The following is a 21,162-nucleotide window of genomic DNA, read 5'->3' on the forward strand; positions in this document are numbered from 1 at the left end:
ATAGGGAGATCTTCAAAGCTCTGAGTGCAAGTCGTGGCTTGGTTCAGTCATTTTTGATTTTGATTTGATTTATTATTACATAAGAACATAAGAAATAGGAGCAGGAGTAGGCCTTCGAGCCTGCCCCGCCATTCAATAAGATCATGGCTGAACTGAAGTGGATCAGTTCCACTTTCCCGCTTTCTCCCCATAACCCTTAATTCCCTCGTCTATCAGAAATCTATCTACCCGTGACTTAAATATATTCAGCGAGGTAGCCTCCACCACTTCAATGGGCAGAGAATTCCAGGGACTCACCACCCTTTGAGTGAAGAAGTTCCTCCTCAACCCCGATCTAAACTGCCCCCCCTTATTTTGAGGCCGTGCCCTCTAGTTCTGCTATCCTTTCTAAGCGGGAAGAATCTCTCTACCTCTACCCAATCTAGACCCTTCATTATCTTATATGTCTCTATAAGATCCCCCCTCAGCCTTCTAAACTCCAATGAGTACAGACCCAGTCTATTCAATCTCTCCTCATAGGCTAACCCAAATTTCCTTATTGTCAAATGTATTGGTATATTGTGAAAAATATTGTTTCTTGCACACTGTACAGACAAAGCATACCATTCATAGAGAAGGAAAGAAGAGAATGCAGAATGTTACAGTCATAGCTAGAGTGTAGTTTTAGAACCATAGAACAAAAGTAAAAGATAGAATTAGAGGGAATGCTGGGCACAGTTTATAAGAAGTTGCCATGCTCCAGCGCCATTTATAAGGCAGTAGGCAAAATGGTCAAAAAGGAAACACAACAGCAGAAACTGTCCCCTTTCACAATCTTAAGACATTGATGTTGGTAGCGGGATAAACTTTGGCCTAGTCTCCAAGATAATTTGGATAATTTGAATTAGAAATATGTAACCATACTGTACATTGAACCAATGGTATTGATCTAAGAATGCATGTATAAAGGCAAGGGATGGAATTCTCCCAAAAAGTGTTGAATTTGTCTGAAACCTGGAGTAATTCACGTTGTTTCTTTCAGTGGGAGTTCAGAGAAGAATCTCCCACATTCTGTGCACTGCAGAGGACACCATTGTGAATATCATTAAATTTCAGGGAGCGGGTCACTGCGGCATGGTCGACCTCCTGATTGCTGGCCAGCCCCATGACCCCTGCAACAGCAGTTCTCTGCCCCTCCACGGCCTGATTGCTGGCCCCCTGACCATTCCCAGGCCCAGACCCAATCCCATCCCTCCCAGACCACTGCGATCTTGAACACCCCCCTCCGCCTCCCCCCCCCCCCCCCCCCCCAGGTCCGATCACTCACAAAACAGTAACCCAACCCCACCCCCCTACTCCCCTGCAGTCCCAACACCGACAGGCCACCCACCCCCCAGCAGACTGACCAAGTTGTCCCCTTAGGCACTAGCATTTTACCCCTTGGGCAATGCCAAAGATGGGCCAAATGGCCTCCTTTTGCACTGTAAGGATTCTATGATTCTCCCCTACATACTCAATGAATGGTATGCTTTGTCTGTATAGCTCGCAAGAAACAATACATTTCACTGTATCCAAATACATGGGCAGCATGGTGGCACAGTGGTTAGCATTGCTGTCTCACAGTGTCAAGAACCCGCATTCGATTCCTGGCTTGGGTCACTGTGTAGAGTTTGCACACTCTCCTCATATCTGCATGGGTTTACTCCGGGTATTCCAGTTTCCTTCCACAGTCTGAAAGACATACTGGTTAGGTGTATTGGCCATACTAAAATTCTCCCTCAGTGTACCCGAACAGGCGCCAGAGTGTGGCGTCTAGGGGATTTTCACAGTAACTTCACTGCAGTATTAATTTAAGCCTACTTGTGACACTAATAAATAAACTTATGTGCCAATCATAAATCAATTCAATTCAATAAAAGGGGATATTGTTCCAAGTCAAGATGGAGTGTGACATAAAGGGAGTTGCAGTTGGTGTAACCATGTGTCTGTTGCCCTTGCCCTTCTAAGTGTAGGGCTTGTGAGTTTGGAACATGCTGTCGAAAGAGACTTGAGCTGCAGTTCCTTTTGTATATTTTCACATTGATGCCACTGGTGAAGGGAATGAATGTTTAAGATAGTGGATAGGATGCCAATCAAGTGGGTTGCTCTGTGCTGGGTGGTAGCGAGCTTCTTGATTGTTGTTGGAGCTGCAGTCATCATGGCAAGTGGAAAATATTCTATCACACTGCTGACTTGTGCCTTGTAGATGGAGAACAGGCTTTGGGGGCAGGGGGGAGAGTGTCAGAAGGTGAGTTACTCACCACAGAATTCCCTGCCTCTCACCCATGCTCTTGTATCCATTGTGTCTGTTATGAGTAACCAATTCAGTTTCTGGTCAATGCTGATCCCCAGGATGTTGATAGTCGGGGATTCAGCAATGGTAATGTCTCTGAATGTCAATGAGGGGAGGGGGGATGCTTAGATTCTCTCTTGTTGGAGATGGTACTGTAAGTAGTCTCACAACACCAGATTAAAGTCCAACATGTTTATTTGGTACCACGAGCTTTCGGAGCACCGTTACTTCATCAGGTAAGCAGCACTGGACCGATGGGCCTGTTTCCATGCTGTAAGCCTCTATAACTCAATGGTCGGCATGGATACAATGGACCAAAGGGCCTCTTTTTTGTGCCATCAAACTCCAAGGGCAGGTTTTCCCAGCTGCGCTCACCCCAAGATCGAGAAGTCCCTCCCAAGATCAAAGGACCTTTCCATGGTTGGCCAAATTGTCTGTCCCACCTGCTACAATTCTTGTGGTCGACAGGACAAGAAAATGTCATCCTATGACTCTGTCTGCGGGTTTTCCTGCCACGCTCATCCCAAAGTTGGGAAATCCCGCCCGATGTCAATGGATGTTTGCACACTCTGTGTTCTGCCTGCTATGATTCCCGTGGTGGGTGGGACGGTAAAAGTCCAGTGTATGACCCTATGGGCGGGATTTTACGGCCTCACTCAAGCGAGATCGTAAAATCCCACCCGAAGGCAACAGAGATTTCCGTTCTGGGAATTTTGCCCGCTTCGATTCCAGGGTGGACGAGGTGCTAGAGTTTCGGCCCATGTATGTCGAATCTGAATTCAGAGTTCAAGACCTTGCCCCGCTGACAGTTTGTGGCTATTGATTAGGATTCAGTTTATTCTCACTTTGATAGCCTCCCTTGAGTCTGCTTCATGTCAGAATCCTGACCTTTACTCTGAATAACATCAGTTGAAATCTGGCAGAACTATCTCTCAGTAGTAATTGCAAGACACATACACTGCAATTTATCTATATAAAAGAGCAGGATATAGGTGGTACAACTATCAATGGTCTGCATATTAATTATTCTATGTTTAAATGTTATCAGTTTAGCGCAAGAGTGACAGACTTATTCATAGCCTTCCATCATTTACTATGCTGTACATTGGATGTTGAAGTGTCATCAAGTATAATTCATTCTGCCCGCCCGCGGTATTTATTAAATATAAAGTATATATATTTTCTTCTATAGTTGGCACTTACCCAAAGCAACTCTCGCAGCAGAAGCATCATAATTGATCCAGAATGACACCCAGGAAAGAATTGTAATCAGTATAGATGGCATGTACGTTTGAAGGATGAAGTAACCAATATTTCTCTTTAGCCTGAAGCTCAGTGACAGCCTTGGGTACGCACCTGAGAACACAAATGAGTAAAGTGCCATTTAATATCGGAAGCATGACCAGAGACTGTCCACACTCACTGGGGTAGTCTCCAAGGATGCGGGAAGTGTCTGAAGTTCTGCTCTGGCATGTAAATAATAATCTAATCTTGTTACATATAATGAGCATTTAATTTCTCAATCTGACCATAATTCCTCATCAGAAATCTGTCAGGCCGGACGAACCGTCACGATGAAAACTACAAGAAAGTACAAAAGGTTTGAACGTAGCCCAGTCCATCATTCAAACCAGCCTCCCATCCATTGACTCTGTTTACATGTCCTGCTGCCTCGGCAAAGCAGCCAGCATAATTAAAGACCCCACGTACCCTGGACCTTCTCTCTTCCATCTTCTTCCGTTGGGAAAAAAATACAAAAGTCTGAGGTCACGTACCAACCGACTCAAGAACAGCTTCTTCCCTGCTGCCATCAGACTTTTGAATGGATCTACCTTGCATTAAGTTGATCTTTCTCTTCACCTTGGTTATTAGACTACATTCTGCACTCTCTCCTTTTCTTTGCTATATATGGTATGGTTTGTCTCTATAGCATGCAAGAAACAATACTTTTCACTGTGTGCTAATACAATAATAATAAATCAAATCAAATCAAAAGAAGACACTTGTTTCGGTTCCCCACCCTGTTGTGATGTGAAAGTCTTGGGACAGGGTTTTCCAGTCGCTCTCGCCCCAAAACCAGAAAATCCTGCCCGAGATCAATGGACCTTTGCATGCTACGCGTGCCCACCCGCTACGATTCCCATGAAAAAATCCCCCCTTAAACTGTTTCTTGCTGAGACTGGGGGAAGTGGGTGGAAATGTTGATTAAAAGTTATTAAAAAACTGAGATTTTTGTTAGGGAAGCATATTATCATGGAACTGATCCGAGGAGCTGAATGGCCTACTCTTGATCCTGCATTCCTTAGTAACAGCCAGGAACATAGGAGTTAGGAGCAGAAGTAGGCAATCAGCCCTTCAAGCCTGTTCTGCCATTCAATCAGATCATAGCTGATCTCTCCCTGGTCTCAAACCCACCTCCCTACTTGCTCCCACATCTCCTTAACCTGTTTTTTATTAGAAATATATGTCTCCTTCTTGAGACCATTCAGTGATTCAGACTCCACCGCGCTATGGGGCAGCGAGTTCCACAAGGTCACCACCCTCGATGAGAAGTAGTTCCTCCTCATCCCAGTTTTAAATCCCCCACCTCTCAACCTATGTCCGCAATCTCTAGTTCTAAATTCTCCCACAAGGGTAAACATTTTGTCTATGTTTATCAATCCCTTTTAGTATTTAATATACCTCAATCAGATCCCCGCTCATCCTTCTAAACTCCAGCGAGTATAAGCCCTGTTTAATGTCTCCTCATACAGCAACCCCCTCATCCCCGGAATCAATCTGGTGAACCTCCTCTGAACTGCCTCCAATGCTGCCACATCCTTCCTCAAATAAGGAGACTAAAACTGGAAACAACACTCTCGATGTGGTCTCAACAACACGTATACCATTGCAACAACACTTCTCTACATTTATACTCCAGTCCTTTTGCAATAAATGCCAACATCCCATTTGCCATTTTTTATTACATCATAAACTGTAATGGGCGACAGAATGTTTATGGGTGGCACAATGGTTAGCACTGCTGCCTCGCAGCGCCAGGAACCAGGATTCAATTCCATTCTTAGGTGAATGTTTGTGCGGAGTTTGCACATTCTCCCCGTGTCTGTGTGGGATTCCTCCAGGTGCTCTGGTTTTTGCCCACACTCCAAAAGACACGCTGGTTAGGTGGATTGGCCATGCTAAATTGACCATTAGTGTCAGGGGGATTAGCAGGGTAAATATGTGGGGCTACAGGGATAGGGCCTGGGTGGGGTTGTTGTCAGTGTAGGCTTGATGGGCTGAATGGCCTTCTTCTGCAGGGTTTCTATGATTCCACAATTCTATGCTACATGCTGCACCTGCGTACCAACTTTCTACGATTCATGAACAAAGACACACAGGAGCTAGGACGGATCCTGAGAGGTGGCATTATGTTGAACTGAACTGAGGTTGGTCGAAGCTGGGAAGGGATATTGGTGGTAGGTGAGGTTAGTGAAAAGAATGGCTAGAGGTTGCTGTTGGAACTGAGAGTGGTGAGCCACCAAATAGATCTGCTGCAAAACTGCCGTTGGTGGAAACCTGGATTTAAAGCTACATGTGGTGGCGGGGGGTAAAGCCCACTGACATATTTATTGCAACTGCAGAGTAGATTGTATAATAATGCATTAGGTGAGCAGTGTTAATGTGGAATAGGAGAATGTTAACCCACTGTGCCTCGTTTATGAGAAAAATAGATGTTGCTTTGGCTGAGAAAAGATACAACAAAAGTTCTTTATTAGAATCCCTACAGTACAGAAGGAGGCCATCTGGCCCATTGAGTCTGCACTGACCCTCTGATGGGGCATCTTACCCTATCCCTACAACTCCATGTATTTACCCCACTAATCCCCCTAACCTGCACATCTTGGGACACTAAGGGGCAATTTAGCATGGCCAATCCATCTAACCTGCACATCTTGGGACACTAAGGGGCAATTTAGCATGGCCAATCCATCTAACCTGCACATCTTGGGACACTAAGGGGCAATTTAACATGGCCAATCCATCTAACCTTCACATCTTGGGATACGAAGGAGCAATTTGGCATGGCTAATCCACCAAACTTGCACATCCTGGGACACTAAGGGGCAATTTAGCATGGCCAATCCATTTAACCTGCACATCTTTGGAATGTGGGAGGAAACCGGAACACCCGGAGAAAACCCACGTAGACACGGGGAGAATGTGTAAATTCAACACTGACAGAGACCCGAGGCCAGAATTGAACCGGGGTCCTTGGCACATGAGAGGCAGTAGTGCTAACCACTGTGCCAAGCGTGCCGCCCTGTTACGAATGACCTCTGGATAAATATGTTACGCGGGCTGTAATTTTCTCCTTATCAAAGTGAATCGGCGTAAGAACCGGTTTAACAGCCGGGACAGCAAGGCTCAAGGGTGTAAAAGCGTGGGGGAGAAAACTTGGTGCTCGAGTTGCCCATTGGCCCAAAGCGTTTGAGGCAAATCGTTCATTTTCCATTGCGGGCGGTGCAGGCATCAATGAGCTCCGGTCGATGGACACCAGACCCCTGCGTGGATATTTTCATTATAATCAATGAACCAACTTAAATAGCTGCTGTTAACACAGTTATAACATCAATGTATGTTTCCGATACGGAATTGATTTTTATTCTCCACCCCCGGAAATTAATTGAAGCAACGCTTATGCATGTAGGTCGTTGTGGTGTGAGATGGCCAATATTGACCTATTGAGTGCCCAGGCTCCTGTGGGTTTCATTCCACACAGTGGAGTAGTTAGAGTGCATGGTGTTAGCTTCCTGCCCTGTGATATTCTGTACAGCAAGTCCATTTAGTTTAAAAGGGTTCAAGGCTGTGCTTAAATACTGGAGGCAGGAACCAGTGAGCTAAAAATAGGCTGTGGAAGGAATTAAACCCTCGGGGGTACTGCAGTGTTGGCCGCGCCCATTCTGGAGCTGAATGGTGAAGTGGGAGGTACAATTTTTTTTAAAAAATTCGCCTGCCATCAGCCATCTACACAAAGCAATGTCAGATTGGGAAAGGGACGGGCAATTAGTGAAACTGTTGTCTCTTTTTATCTCTCCCCCTCCCCCCCCACCAAGGGAAAAACAAAGCAAGCCACTAAGTACAGGTCAGGCATTCCAGATCTCTGCTGCGATTTCCGTGGGTGGGAGAGGGTTGCCATGGCTCCTGCGGTTGCCATGGTGAGAAGTTGCATCACTGTCACACAAAAGACAGTGAACAAACTGCTCCGGAAAAACACTGAACTGAGGGGGCTTCTTGAACACGGCGGTGCCGCTGCCAGTAGCAGCTCCGAGATAAATAAGGCAGCTTTCTTTCCATCCAGAGAGGTGGTTTCCCTGGGCTCCTCTCAGGACAACAGCGCGCCTCGCGTCCCCCCCCCCCCCACACCCCACTGTTGCCTCGCCTCGGTTTGAGGCTCCATTGGTCGGGCTGCCACATGAAGTTACCCATTTGCCAGCAATGCGCGCCTGTGTGTCTGCCGCCTCTGCTGCTGTAGGACGTTCTCCGCAACATAAACAGGCAGATTCCACCGCACTGACAGCTCAGGTTAGATTGCACAAACCACTTTCACTTCAGTAGAGAAGCTCTATGTGACAGGCGGGTTGAAGTGAGTTGGCGTACTAATGCACTGCGCAGCAAAGACATAGCGGGCAATTTGGTGCCTGCAAATCCTGATGTGGTGAGGGAATCGGAGGATGTTTACAGCACAGCTGGAGGCCATGCAGCCCATCACATCTGTGCTGTCTCTCTGAAGAGCAAATCACTTCATGCCATTCTCCTGCCTTCTCCACTAGTCTTCTGCTTCATTCTTTTTTGGATGTTGAACATTTCAGTTGAAACCTGTCTCCATCCCACTCTCTGGCAGTGCATTCCAGATCCTTACCGCTCGCTGCATGGAATTCATTTATCTCATGTCACCATTGTTTGTTTTGTCAAAAAACTGTGTCCACTAAGTTTTCCATCTTACCATCGACATGAACAATCTCTCCCCTTACCATCTTCTCTATCCAGACCCATCATGATTGTGAATAACTCCCTCAACTCTCCTCTCAACCTTCTCTTCTCCAAGAGTGGCAATAGGGTGGCACAGTGGTTAGAACATAAGAACATAAGAAATAGGAGCAGGAGTAGGCCATCTAGCCCTTCGAGCCTGCCCCGCCATTCAATAAGATCATGGCTGATCTGTCGTGGCTCAGTTCCACATTCCCGCCCTCTCCCCATAACCCTTAATCCCCTCTCTTATCAAAAACCCATCAACCCATGTCTTAAAAATATTTAGTGAGGTAGCCTCCACCACTTCAACGGGCAGAGAATTCCAGAGATTCACCACCCTTTGAGTGAAGAAGTTCCTCCTCAACTCCGTTCTAAACCGCCTCCCCTTTATCTTGAGGCTGTGCCCCCTAGTCCTATTATCCTTTCTGAGCGGGAAGAGTCTCTCCACCTCTATCCTATCCATCCCATTCATCATCTTATACGTCTCAATGAGATCTCCCCTCATTCTTCTAAACTCTAACGAGTACAAGCCTAGTTTATTCAGCCTCTCCTCATAGCTCAACCCCCTCAACTCCGGCATCAGCCTAATAAACCTCCTCTGCACTCCCTCCAAGACCAAAATATCCTTGCGTAAGTACTGCTGCCTCACAGCGCCAGCGACCCAGGTTTGATTCTGGCCTTGGGTGACTGTATCTGTGTGGAGTTTGCATGTTCTCCCCATGTTGGCGTAGGTTTCCTCCGGGTGTTCTGGTTTCCTCCCACAGCCCAAACATGAGCAGGTTCAGTGGATTGACCATGCTAATTTGCTCCTTAGTGTTCAAAAATGTGCAGGTTAGGTGGATTGGCCATGCTAAATTGCTCCTTTGTGTCCAAAAATGTGCAAGTTAGACGTAAATGCGTAGAGAGGAAGGCCTGGGTAGCTGCTCCCTTGGAGAGTCAGTGCAGACTCAGTGGGTTGAATGGCCTCTTTCTCCACCATCGGGATTCAATGGTTTTATGATGAACAGCCCCAGCTTCTCCAATCTATCCACGTAACTGAAATTCCTCATCCCTAGAGCCATTCCACTGAATCTTTACTACACTCTTTCGAATGTCTTCACACCCTTCATAAAGCGCAGTGCCCCAAACTGGACACTATACTCAGATTGGGACTGAACCAGTGTTTCTTGTAACCTTAATGTTAGTGCTTTTGTCCTCTGATCCCCTACTGATAAATCCTAGGATACAGTGTGCTTTATTATCTCTCAATCTGTCCTGCCATCTTCAATGATTTATGCCTGTTTACACATCAGCCGGCGGCATCTGAGGTGTTTCTCTGCACAGAAGAAAGTCAAACCAGACAGCGACCCATGTTATGTCTATGATTCTACGATTATGCTGCTCGTCTCCTTGTTTGGGGTAGGACAGGCAGAACTTTTAGCTTCAAAGAAGAAGAGAGTGGAGGGAGAAGGTGCGGAATGGGTCTCCTGATGAAGGAGCAGCGCTCCGAAAGCTAGTGGCATTTACTACCAAGTAAACCTGTTGGGCTTTAACTTGGTGTTGTGAGACTTCTTACTGTCTGATTCACTGTCAACCCCCACACACACTGACTGATCCATCAAACATCAAGGTTCTGCGCAGTGGAGTCGAATTGCTGTTAGGCTGGGCTTCTTGACCACTGGGTCAAAGGACATTCAAATGAGCACTGTCTCCAAAATGTCACCACAGTATCAGACAGCCTCAGTGGCTTCAAAGATGTAATGGTAGGTTGATCTGAAGTTCCCCTCGAGCACATGACTTCAAACTCAATCTCCATGAATTCTTAACTTTCTGTTTTCTTCCTGGCATGTGTATCATGAGTAAAGAGAGAGTTGGCTTGACTTACTATCATTTCCCATCTGCTGTGCATTAAGGGTTAAAGTTTATTTACTAGTGTCACAAGTAGGCTTACACTAACACTGCAATGAAGTTACTGTGAAAATCCCCTTGTTGCCACACTCCAGCGCCTGTTGGGGTACACTAAGGGAGAATTTAGCATGGCCAATACAACTAACCAGCACGTCTTTTGAATTGTGGGAGGAAACCAAGGCGCACGAAGGAAACCCACGTAGACACTGGGGAGGATGTGCAGATTCCGCACAGACAGTGACCTAAGCTGGGGATCGAAGCCCGGTCCCTGGCACTGTGAGGCAGCAACGCTAACCACTGTGCCACCACACCACCCTAGTTGGAATGGTTGGAAAGAATATACAAGATTGGCGTAACTTTAGTGTCAGTGAGAAGAATTTATTGTGCGTTTAAATTTACTTCCTGGGTGCCCCTTACAGGTAGCCCCATGGATTATCTATGCTGCTCCTGTCGCTCTGCATCCTCCATAGGTACCATTGCAGTTGCTCATTGCTTCACCCATCCAAGAGGTGTGGTTTGACGAGAGCAAGCATAGATCATTCTCACCAAAGCCTGCTTCCCCCTCAACTGCTATCTCTCACCTCCATAGATAGCTCAACTGTCAATTACATTTGGAGGAAAATCCACGTGAAAACATCTGTACAGTGTTGGTTTCCATTTGCTATTGAACTTCCTTGATGCTTCCCTGCTGATGAAGCAGTTGCAGAAAGCAACAGAATTCTGGAAGAGCACAGCAATCTCCTTATTTTATGAGGATTGTAGAATCCCACCAGTGCAGAAAAGGCCTTTTGGCCCATCGAATCTGCGCTGACTCCCTGACAGAGCCCTCTTCCCTACCCTATCTCATGGCTAAGCCATCTAAATGGCATGTCTTGCAAAACTAAGGGGGAATTTAGCATGGCAATCACCCTAACCTGCACATTTTCACAGTGTGGGAGGAAGCCAGGGCACCTGGAGTAAAACCCATGCAGACATGGGGAGAATGTGCAAACTCCACACAGACGTCACCCAAGGCCAGAATTGAACCTGGGACTCTGGTACTGAGAGGCAGCAGTGCCACCATTACCCTTTTTTTATTTTTCATTCTCTGTGCACATGCGCCATGAAACACAAGAGGTTCCGGAAAGTCCGATTTAATTTGATCATGTTTAGACAAATTATATCTTGGCTAATTATTGGGATGCAGTGACTTAAATGGTGAATTATCCATTGGGAACATAGAATAGGGGTAGGCTCTTCAGCCCATCAAGCCCCTTCCACCGTTCAATTAGTTCAAGGCTGATCACCTCACAGCCTCTTTCCTGCACAATTTCCATATCTCTTGGAACTCATTACTCTCCAGAAATCTATCAACTTCTATCATGAACTTACTCAATGATTGAGCTTGCACAGCCCTCTGTGGTCGAGAATTCCAAATATTCACCATTTGAATGAAGACATTTCTCCTCATCTCGGTTTTAAAGCTTATTTATTAAGCACAAGTAGGCTTACGTTAACACAACAGTGAAGTGATTGTGAAAATTCCCTAGTCGCCACACTCCGGCACCCGTTTGAGTACACGGAGGGAGAATGTAGCATAGCCAATACACCTAATCAGCACTTTCCTCCCATAGTCTTTCAAACTGTGGGAGGAAAGCGGAGCACCGGTGGAAACACACTCAGACATGGAGAGAATGTGCAAGTTCCATGCAGACAGTGACTCAAGCTGAGAATCAAACCCAGGTCTCTGGCGTAGTGAGGCAGCAATGCTAACCACTGTGCCACCATTAAATGGCCTGTCTGTTACTAGGAGACTACTATTATGAATCTGATTCTAGACTCAGCAGCGATAGTGGGAAAACATCCACCTGTCCTGCCTTGTAAGAATCTTGTAAGTTACAATGAGGTCAGCTCTCATTCTTTGACACCCAGGGGAATACAGACCCATTCTCCACAATCTCTCCTCGTAAGACAATTCTGCCATCCCAGGGATTAATCATGTGAACCTCTGTTGCACTCCTTCTATGGCAAGTATGTTCTTCCTAAAATAAGGAGCCCAAACCTCTTCATAATATTCCAGGTGCAGTCTCACCGAGCCTTGATATAACTGCAGCAAGATAACTTTAATCCTGTACTCAAGTTCCCTCAGGACAAAGGACAGCGTACCATTTGCTTTTCTAATTGCTTGCTACGCCTGCATGTTAACTTTTAGTGACTCATGAACAAGGACCCCCTTCCAGGCCCCTTTGGGCACCCGCACTTCCCAACCTCTCACCATTTGAGGAAAACTCTGGCTGGAATGTTAAGGCCGTTCACGCCAGCAGGATTCTCCCGTCCCGCTGCAATGAACAGAGATTCAGCTGGGTGTCAAATTCTCTGACTTCACTGCAGCGGGCCCGTGAGCATAAGACCGTACCCTCTGTCTTTCTGTTTTTTCTATTAATGTGAATAACTTCACACTTACTCACGTTATATTCCATCTGATATGTTCTTGCCCATTCACTTACTCTTATTCAAATCCGCCTGAAGTCTTTTGAAATCTTCCTTACAACTTACGTTCCTAGTTTGGTATCATCAGCAAATTTGGAAGTATTACAATTGATCCCCTCATTCAAATCATTTATATAGGTTGTGAACAACTGGATACTCCATCGCCATCTGCCATCCTGAGAACAATCAGTTTATTCCTATTCTCTGCTTTCTATCTGTTAACCAATTCTTAATCCATCATAATATATTACCCCCAATTCTATGCACTCTAATTTTATTTCATGGAAATCATAGAAACACTACAGTGCAGAAGGAGGCCATTTGGCTCATTGTGTCTGCACTGACAACAATCCCACCCCAAGCCCTATTCTCACGACCCCACACATTTTACCCTGCTAATCCCTCTAACCTACACATCGCGGGCAATTTAGCATAGCCAATCAACCTAACCCGCACATCTTTGGACTGTGGGAGGAAATCAGAGCACTCGGAGGAAAGCGATGCAGACACAGGGAGAATGTGCAAACTCCAGACAGTGACCCAAGCCGGGAATCAAACCCAGGTCCCTGGAGCTGTGAGGCAACAGTGCTAATCACTGTGCCACTGTACCACACTTACGGACCTTCTGTATGGGACTTTATCAAAAGCCTTCTGAAAATCCAAATACACTACATCCACTGGCTCTCCTTTCTATTTGTTACAAGTGACATTCTCAAAAAACTCCAACAAGTTTGTTAAACATGATTTTTCTTTCACAAATCTATGTTGATTTTGCCCTTTTTTTTCCCTAAGTGTCCAGTTTTCAGATTCTTTATAATAGATTCTAACATTTTCCCTACTGCTGACAACAGACTACCAGGTCTGTAGTTCTCCATTCTCCCTCTTCCGATCTTCTTAAACTGTGGGATTATATTTACTCTATTTTTTCTGATTTCTTTCTTGAGAAACCTATCAATAGATCCAAATGTCAGCACCTCAGTGCATTAAAGTAAGAGTAAACTCAGAAGTGATGGTTAGGTATTGCCAGTTTTGAGTTTTCAAAGCTGGTAGACTGTAAAAGTTCGGAAAGGTTAAAGGATCAGCATGATCCGTGGCTTTAAGGTGCTGGAAAGGAAGGAGTTACAGTTAGGCAAAGAGTCTAGAACTTCACAATGATTCACTCCAAATAAACCTCTGGGCTAATGGCACCAATGAACAGAACAGGGTGAGCTGGCCTTGGAACAAGAGTGCTTATGAGAATTATCCCGGGAATGAAAGGCTTGCTATGTGATGAACATTTGAGAACTCTGTTTTTACTCAATGGGATTAAGAAGGATGAGTTGGGGGGGGGGTCTCAATGAAACTTACAGAATACTCAAAGGCCCGGATAGAGTGGACGAGAGGAAGATGTTTCCATTAGTAGGAGAGGCTAGAATCCAAGGGAACAGTTTCAGAGTAAAGGGACGACACCTTTAGAACCAAGATAAGGAGGAATTTCTTCAGTCAGAGGGTGGTGAATTTATGGAATTCATTGCCACAGAAGGCTGAGGAGGCCAGGTCATTGAGTACATTTCGGACAGAGATAGATAGGTTCTTGGTTGGTAAGGGGGTCAAAGGTTAGAGAGAAAAGGCAGGTGTGGTGGATTGAGAAACATATCAGCCATGATTGAACGATAGAGCAGACTTTATGGGCCGAATGGCTTAATTCTGGTCCTACGTCTTATGGTCTTCTATCTTTTCTTTGCCAACTTTTTAATTTGTTTATGGGATGTGAGTAGCACTGGCAAGGCCAACATTTGTTGGCCATTCTGAATTACCTATGAGCAGGAGGTAACGATCTACCTTCTTCAACCACTGCTGCCCACGGCAATGTAGTTATACCCACAGTGCTTATTCGGGAGGGAGTTCCAATATTTTGAGCCAGCAAACAGGGCACACCTGGGCAATTTCCCACATTGTCAGAGAGGTGCCAATGTTGTACCTGTTCTGGAACAACTTGGCTAAGGGTACAGTTAGTTCTGAAGGAGAAGTCTTCAGTACTACATCCAGGATGTTGTCCAGGTCCACAGTTTCTGCACTGGGCCTGGACCCCAACCAATACAATCTTTTCTCATAGCTATAATTTTTCAATCCTGGCAACATCCTTGAAAATTTCCTCTCTACCCTCTCTGTATGATGAGGTGACTAGAACTGCACACAGTACTCAAGTTATGGCCTAACTAGTGTTTTACATTGCTCCAGAATAATCTCCTTGCTCTTACATGATGTGGTAAGTCTCACAACACCAGGTAAAATCCAACAGGTTTATGTGGAATCTCGAGCTTTCGGAGCACTGCTCCTTCATCAGGTGGATGAGCCCTCCGAAAGCTTGTGATTCCAAATAAACCTGTTGGACTTTAACCTGGTATTGTGAGACTTCTTCCTGTGCCCACCCCAGTCCATTGCCAGCATCTCCACATCATGGTTTATATGCTATGTCTTGGCTCATAAAGGAAAGTATCCCATCTGCCTTCTTGTAACGACCTTATCAACTTGCCCTGCTACCAAGTTGAAGTGTGAGTTCTCACAGCATCAAACCTTGGAAACTTGCCTTCCCTTCTGTCGCTAGGTCAAAATCCTGGTGCTGCTCCCTAATAGCACTGTCGGTGTATCCACACAACCCAGATTGCAGCAATTCAAGAGGGCAGCTCACCACTCACCTTCTCAAGAGCAATTATAGGGCTGGTTATCAAATGTTGGCTTGGCCAGGGATGCCAACATTCCAAAATCAATTTAAGAAGTGGTCATGTGCCCGTAAAATGGTCATTTGACAGAATGGATTTTGTAATTTCACTTTGGAGCCAAAGATAATTTACCATGAATGACATGGACAGCAGCCAGTCTGAAGAACTTAACTCATTAACAGCAAAAGGAACAAACAGAATCTAACCTAATGGTTCAAGCTATAGGCTATGCTTCTGGAGGTGCAGCCTGAAATAAGACATGTCACAGTGATCAAGTCCCTGATTGGTTGTACTGCCTCTATCCCCCCAACCATTTCTGCCAGCCCAGGAATGCCCACTTGGCACTCACCATCAGAAATTGCCTTTACAGGAGATAACATCATCAGAGAGCCTCAAGGAGAGCTACACTGTCTGCTACAAAGATTCCTGAAGTTTCCATACAGTATACATACAGAACTTCCATACAGGAGTTCAATAAATACTTTGCATTAGTCTTCATGGTGGGAGACACGAATAACATTCTAAAAATACTAAATAATCAAGCGGCAGAAGGAGGAGAAACTAAATACAATAACTATCACTGGAGAAAAAGTACTAGGAAAACTAATGGGACTAAATGCTGATAAGGCCTCTTGGCCTGATGGGTTGTATCCTAGGATATTAAGGTAAGTAGCTACAAAGATTGTGGATACATTGATAGTAATCTTCTAAAAATTCTTAAACTCTGGGAAAGTCCCAGAGGATTAGAAAACTACCAATGTAACACCCTAGTTCAAAAAGGGAGGGAGACAAAGAACAGGTAACTGTAGACCAGTTAGCTTAATATCTGCCATTGGGAAATGTTCATGTCCATTTCAAAGGATGTAATAGCAGACTACTTAGCAATACATGATATAATTAAGTAGAGTCAAGATGGCTCCATAAAGGGGAAATCATGCCTGACAAATTTATTAGAATACCATGAGGTGGAAATGAGCAGGATAGATAAAGGGGAACTAGTAGATGTAATATATTAACGGTTTGGTAAGGTATCGCACAAAAAGTTACTTAATAAGATAAGAACCCATGGTGTAGGGGTAGTGTATTAACATAGATAGAGGATGAACTAATGAAAAGAAGGCAGAAAGTTGGGATAATTAGGGTATTTTCAGGATGGCAACTTGGAGTGGAATGCCACAGGGGTCAGTGTTAGGCCAACAATTTTTTGCAATATATATTCATGCCTTGGATGAGGGAAGTGAATGTACTGTTGCCAAGTTTGCAGGTGACACAAAAATAAGGGGAAAGGCAAGTGCTGAGGATGACCTAAAGGATGAAGATGACACAAAGGGTGGGATTCTCTGTCCTTCCTGCCACATGTTTTTGGCAGCGAGAGGTGGCAGCGATGGATCTTCTGGTCCCGCCACTGTCAAAGGGATTTCTCATTGATTCCAACCCACGCCACCAGGAAACGTGTTGTGGCCGAGCATCACCAGCGGGACCAGATGATCCCACTCCAAAGGCCAAAGAGTCTAAAGAGGGATATAGATAGATTAGGCGAGTGGGCAAAAACTTGGCAGATGGAATATAATGTAGGAAAATGTGAAATTGTGGACTTTAATGGAGAAAGACTGCAGAAAATTGAAGCACAGAGGTATTTGGAGGCCTTGTGCATAAATCACAAAAAACTAGCATGCAAGTTCAGCAGGTAACTGGAAAGGCAAATGGAATGTTGGTCTTTATTTCAGAGGGAATGAAGTATAAAAATAGGGAAGTCTTATTAAAATTAAACAAGGCACAAGTTAGACCGCACCTGGAATGCTGTGAACAGTTTTGGTCTCTTATCTAAGGAAAAATATACTGGCATTAGAAGCAGTCCAGAGATTGTTCACTCAGTTGACCTCGTGTATGGAGGGATTTTCTTATAAGAAGAGGTTGAGTAGGTTAGGCCTATACTCACTGGGGGTTGCAGAATGAGGATATGTTTGGCAGAATGAGAATATTATTATTCTCAATAAGAGAATATCTCTTATTGAGATATATAGGATGCAGAGAGGCTGTTTCCTCTTGCGTCTAGGATCAGAGGGCATAATCTCAGAATAAGTGGTCGCCCATTTGAGATAGAGCTAAGGAGGAATTTCTTCTCTCAGAGGTACTGAATCTATGAAATTCCTGATTATAGCGAGCTGTAGTGGCTGGGTGTATAAGTTTGTTCAAGGCTGAGATGGGCAGATCATTAATCATTGAGGGAATCATATGAGGATAAGGATGGAAAGTGGAGTTGAAGATGATTGCAGTAGATCAGTCGTGATCTCATTGAATGGGGGAGCAGACTTTTAATGGGCCAAATGGCCTACTTCTGTTCCTACATCTTATGGTCTTATTTATGATAATAAATTGATGTCAGAAAATTGGCTGCAAGTTCCACTTTTGTGCCTGTTATTCATTTGTGGGGCAAGGCCAGTATTTATTGCCCATCGCTAGTTGCCCAAGAGCAGTTGAGAGTCAACCACAATTTTGTGGCTCTGGAGTCAAATGTAGGCCAGACCAGATAAGGATGACAGGTTTCCATCCCTCAAGGGACATTCGTGAACCAGATGGGTTTTTCCGACAATTGACAATGATTTTGTGTCCACAACAACAAAAACAGAAAATGCTGGAAAATCTCAGCAAGTCTGACAGCACCTGTGGGGATGGAATAGAGTCAATGTTTCAAGTTTACAAATGTTGGTTCCGTTCTCTCCCCACAGATGCTGTCAGACCTGCTGAGATGTTCCAGCATTTTCTGTTTCAGATTCCCACATCCGCAAAATTTTGCTTTTATCTTTATGGTTTCATAGATTTTTAATTCCAGATTTTTTTTGAATTGAATTCAAATTTTACCAGCTGCCACGGCAGAATTTGAACCCAGGTCCCCAAAACATTAGCTGAGTTTCGAGATTAATAATCTAATAATAATACCACAAGGCCATCTTCTCACCATACAGCCAAATGTTTGAAAACAGATCACACCTGTATCTGAAAGCTAGCTTCAGTTGTCAAGTCCTTTCACCCAGCATTATCACTGCAACAAAATTAGGAGAAGGATTGACAGAAAGGACAAAGAGAAGTGGAAGAGATGCTGGATTAGATCCTGAACTTTGCTTAGAAATGTTAAGGAGGGTTCTGACATTGGGACAATGACTCTGGTGTTTATTCAATCATTAACAGCCTGTGATCCCAAATGAAAGAAAACAGAAAGAGATTCTGAAGAAGAGCCTTTCATTGAACTGTAAAATCATTGGATGCTGATGTCCCCTCTGGCATACGCAGGACTTGGAGCCAAGCCAGCTGTAGTTGAGTCTTCCCATCCTCCCCTCTGCCTGACCTCCCTTATCGCTAGCAGCATGTGTGCTTTGCTGGGGGAGGGTGGGTGTGTGACGGACTAACTGCTGTGTCTGTCCCAGTACCTGATCCTGAAGGGGGTGCACCAGAGACCAGCAGCAAAGGCCATTTAAGAGTAAACTGATGCCCTCTTGATGACATTTCACGTCACCCTCTCGCCAGTTTGCAAATCCAGATGCAATACACGTGGGTCAATTGAGTCATGCAATGTAAATTCGATAAGTCTGATGTTTGAGTAGGTACTGAATCATAGAACCTATAGCACAGAAGGAGGCCATTTGGCCCATCAAGCCTGCACCAACAACAATCCCACCTAGGTCTCTCCGTAACCCCATATTTTACCTTCCTAATCCTCTGACACTAAGGGGCAATTTAGCATGGTCAACCAACCTAACCTGCACATCTTTGGACTATGGGAGAGAGGCAGAGCACCCGGAGGAAACCCACGCAGACACAGGGAGAATGTGCAAACTCCGCACAGACACGAACTCAAGCTTGGAATTGAACCCGGGTCCCTGGCGCTGTGAGGTAATGGTGCTAACCACAATGCCACCATGCCCCTGGCATGGCAAGATCAAAGAAAAGATATAAATGATGCAGAACAGCTCTTTAATTAATCAGTACTTACAGGTATAGGTATTTAGTGATTTAATTTTGCAATTTCATTCAGATCAGGCGAACAATTAACAGTGCATAGAACTAGACTGTCTTATGAATGTAGATTCACCTAGTCATGTATCTGCTCAAACATTCGTGTACTGACCCTAACTAATTCACGCTGTCTGAGTGAGAATCTCTGTAATGGGCATGGCCTTGGAAGTCTGCCAGAAGATGATCTGACACTTCATCAAGAAGTAACATAAAATTGACAGTGCAGAAGGAGGCCACTTGGCCCATCGAGCCATCACCGACAACAATTCCACTCAGATCCTATCCCCACAAACCCACATATTTACCCTCCCAATCCACCTGACACTAAAGGACAATTTATCATGGCCAATCAGACTAACCCGCACAGCTTTAGAATGTGGGAGGAAACCAAAGAAAGCAGAGGAAACCTACACAGACATGGGGAGAACGTGCAAGCTCCACACAGACAGTGACCCAAGGCTGGAATTGAACCAGACCCCTGGTGTTGTGAGGCAGCAATGCTGCAGGTGATCGATGGGACATGGTGACTTAAATAACTGCATGCACACGATGACAAAAATATTGCCACTATTACTAATGGACCTGTTGTCTTTGCAATTTTATTCAGGTAGCAAACAAGCCTGGTAAAATCCCAGGCCTGGCATGATAAATCTGGAGGCAGAAAACCAACCTTGTTCACCAGTGGTGTAATTTTTAAAAAATTCAATTGTGGGGACATGGGTGTCAATGGCTGGCCAGCATTTATTGCCCATGTCTAGCTGTCCAAGGGTAGTTGAGAGTCAACCACATTGCTGTGGCTCTGGAATCACATGTAGGCCAGACCAGGTAAGAATGACAGATTTCCTTCCCTAAAGGACATCAGTGAACCAGATGGGTTTTTCCGACAATCCACAATGGTTTCACAGTCATTAGTAGATTCTTAATTCCAGATATTTTATTGAATTCAAATTCCACCACCTGCTGTGGTGGGATTCGAACCTGGTTCCCAGATCATTAGCTGAGGTTCTGGACTAATATTCTAGCAACAATACCACTAGGACATCACCTCCCCAGAGGTAATACTGCAACCATTTGCCAAGCAAAGTGGTGATGATGTAGAATGAGATGAGAACCAGAATATACCATGGCTAATGCAATTAATCAGCACGTCTTTTAGAGTGTGGGAGGAAACCAGAGTACATGGAGGAAACCCACGCAGACACAGGGAGAACATCTGTCAATGGGATTTCCCATTGAGAATTGACTGAGGTCTATAATTATGAGGGCTATGGATAGGGTGAATAGGAAGCAGCTGTTCTTCTTCATGGAGGGGTCAATGATGAGGGGCATAGTTTTCGGGTGAGGATAGGAGATTCAGAGCTGATTTGAGAAAACAGTTTTTTACTCAGAAAGTGGTGGGAATCTGGAATGTGCTGCCTAGGAAGGTAGTAGAGGCCAGAAACCTTACAACCCTTGAAAAGTACTTAGATGAGCGTTCCAAGCATCGTAACATTCAAGGATTTGGGACAAGTGCTGGAAAAAGGGATTAGTGCAATTTGTAGTAGTAGTTATTGTTGTTGCAGACTCAGTGAGCCAAAGGGCCTTTTCTATGATGTATGACTCCATGGGTGGAATTTTCCTGTCCTGATTGCCACAGGAATTGTATCAGGCAGGGGCGGAGCAAGCAAAGGACCGCTGACGTCGGACAGGGTTTTCCAATCTTGGGGCGAGAACGGCTGGAAAATCCCACCCTCTGACTCTATAACTTCTATATTAGTGAGAAATGCA

The 21,162-nt window shown here is 44.9% G+C and overlaps 1 protein-coding gene across 1 annotated transcript in view; it reads right to left on the minus strand.

Moving 5' to 3' along the window:
* The window catches only part of gabrb3 (gamma-aminobutyric acid type A receptor subunit beta3), a 319,041-nt gene that overhangs the window by 30,359 nt on the left and 267,520 nt on the right, over positions 1-21,162 (minus strand). Inside the window, exon 7 of the mRNA XM_080197604.1 lies at positions 3,515-3,667. Coding sequence (XP_080053730.1) covers positions 3,515-3,667 — 153 coding nt within the window. The remainder of the gene's footprint in view (positions 1-3,514; positions 3,668-21,162) is intronic.

This window comes from Carcharhinus amblyrhynchos, chromosome 10, assembly GCF_965287045.1.
Source record: "Carcharhinus amblyrhynchos chromosome 10, sCarAmb.v2.hapA, whole genome shotgun sequence".
Taxonomy (NCBI): Eukaryota; Metazoa; Chordata; class Chondrichthyes; order Carcharhiniformes; family Carcharhinidae; genus Carcharhinus; species Carcharhinus amblyrhynchos.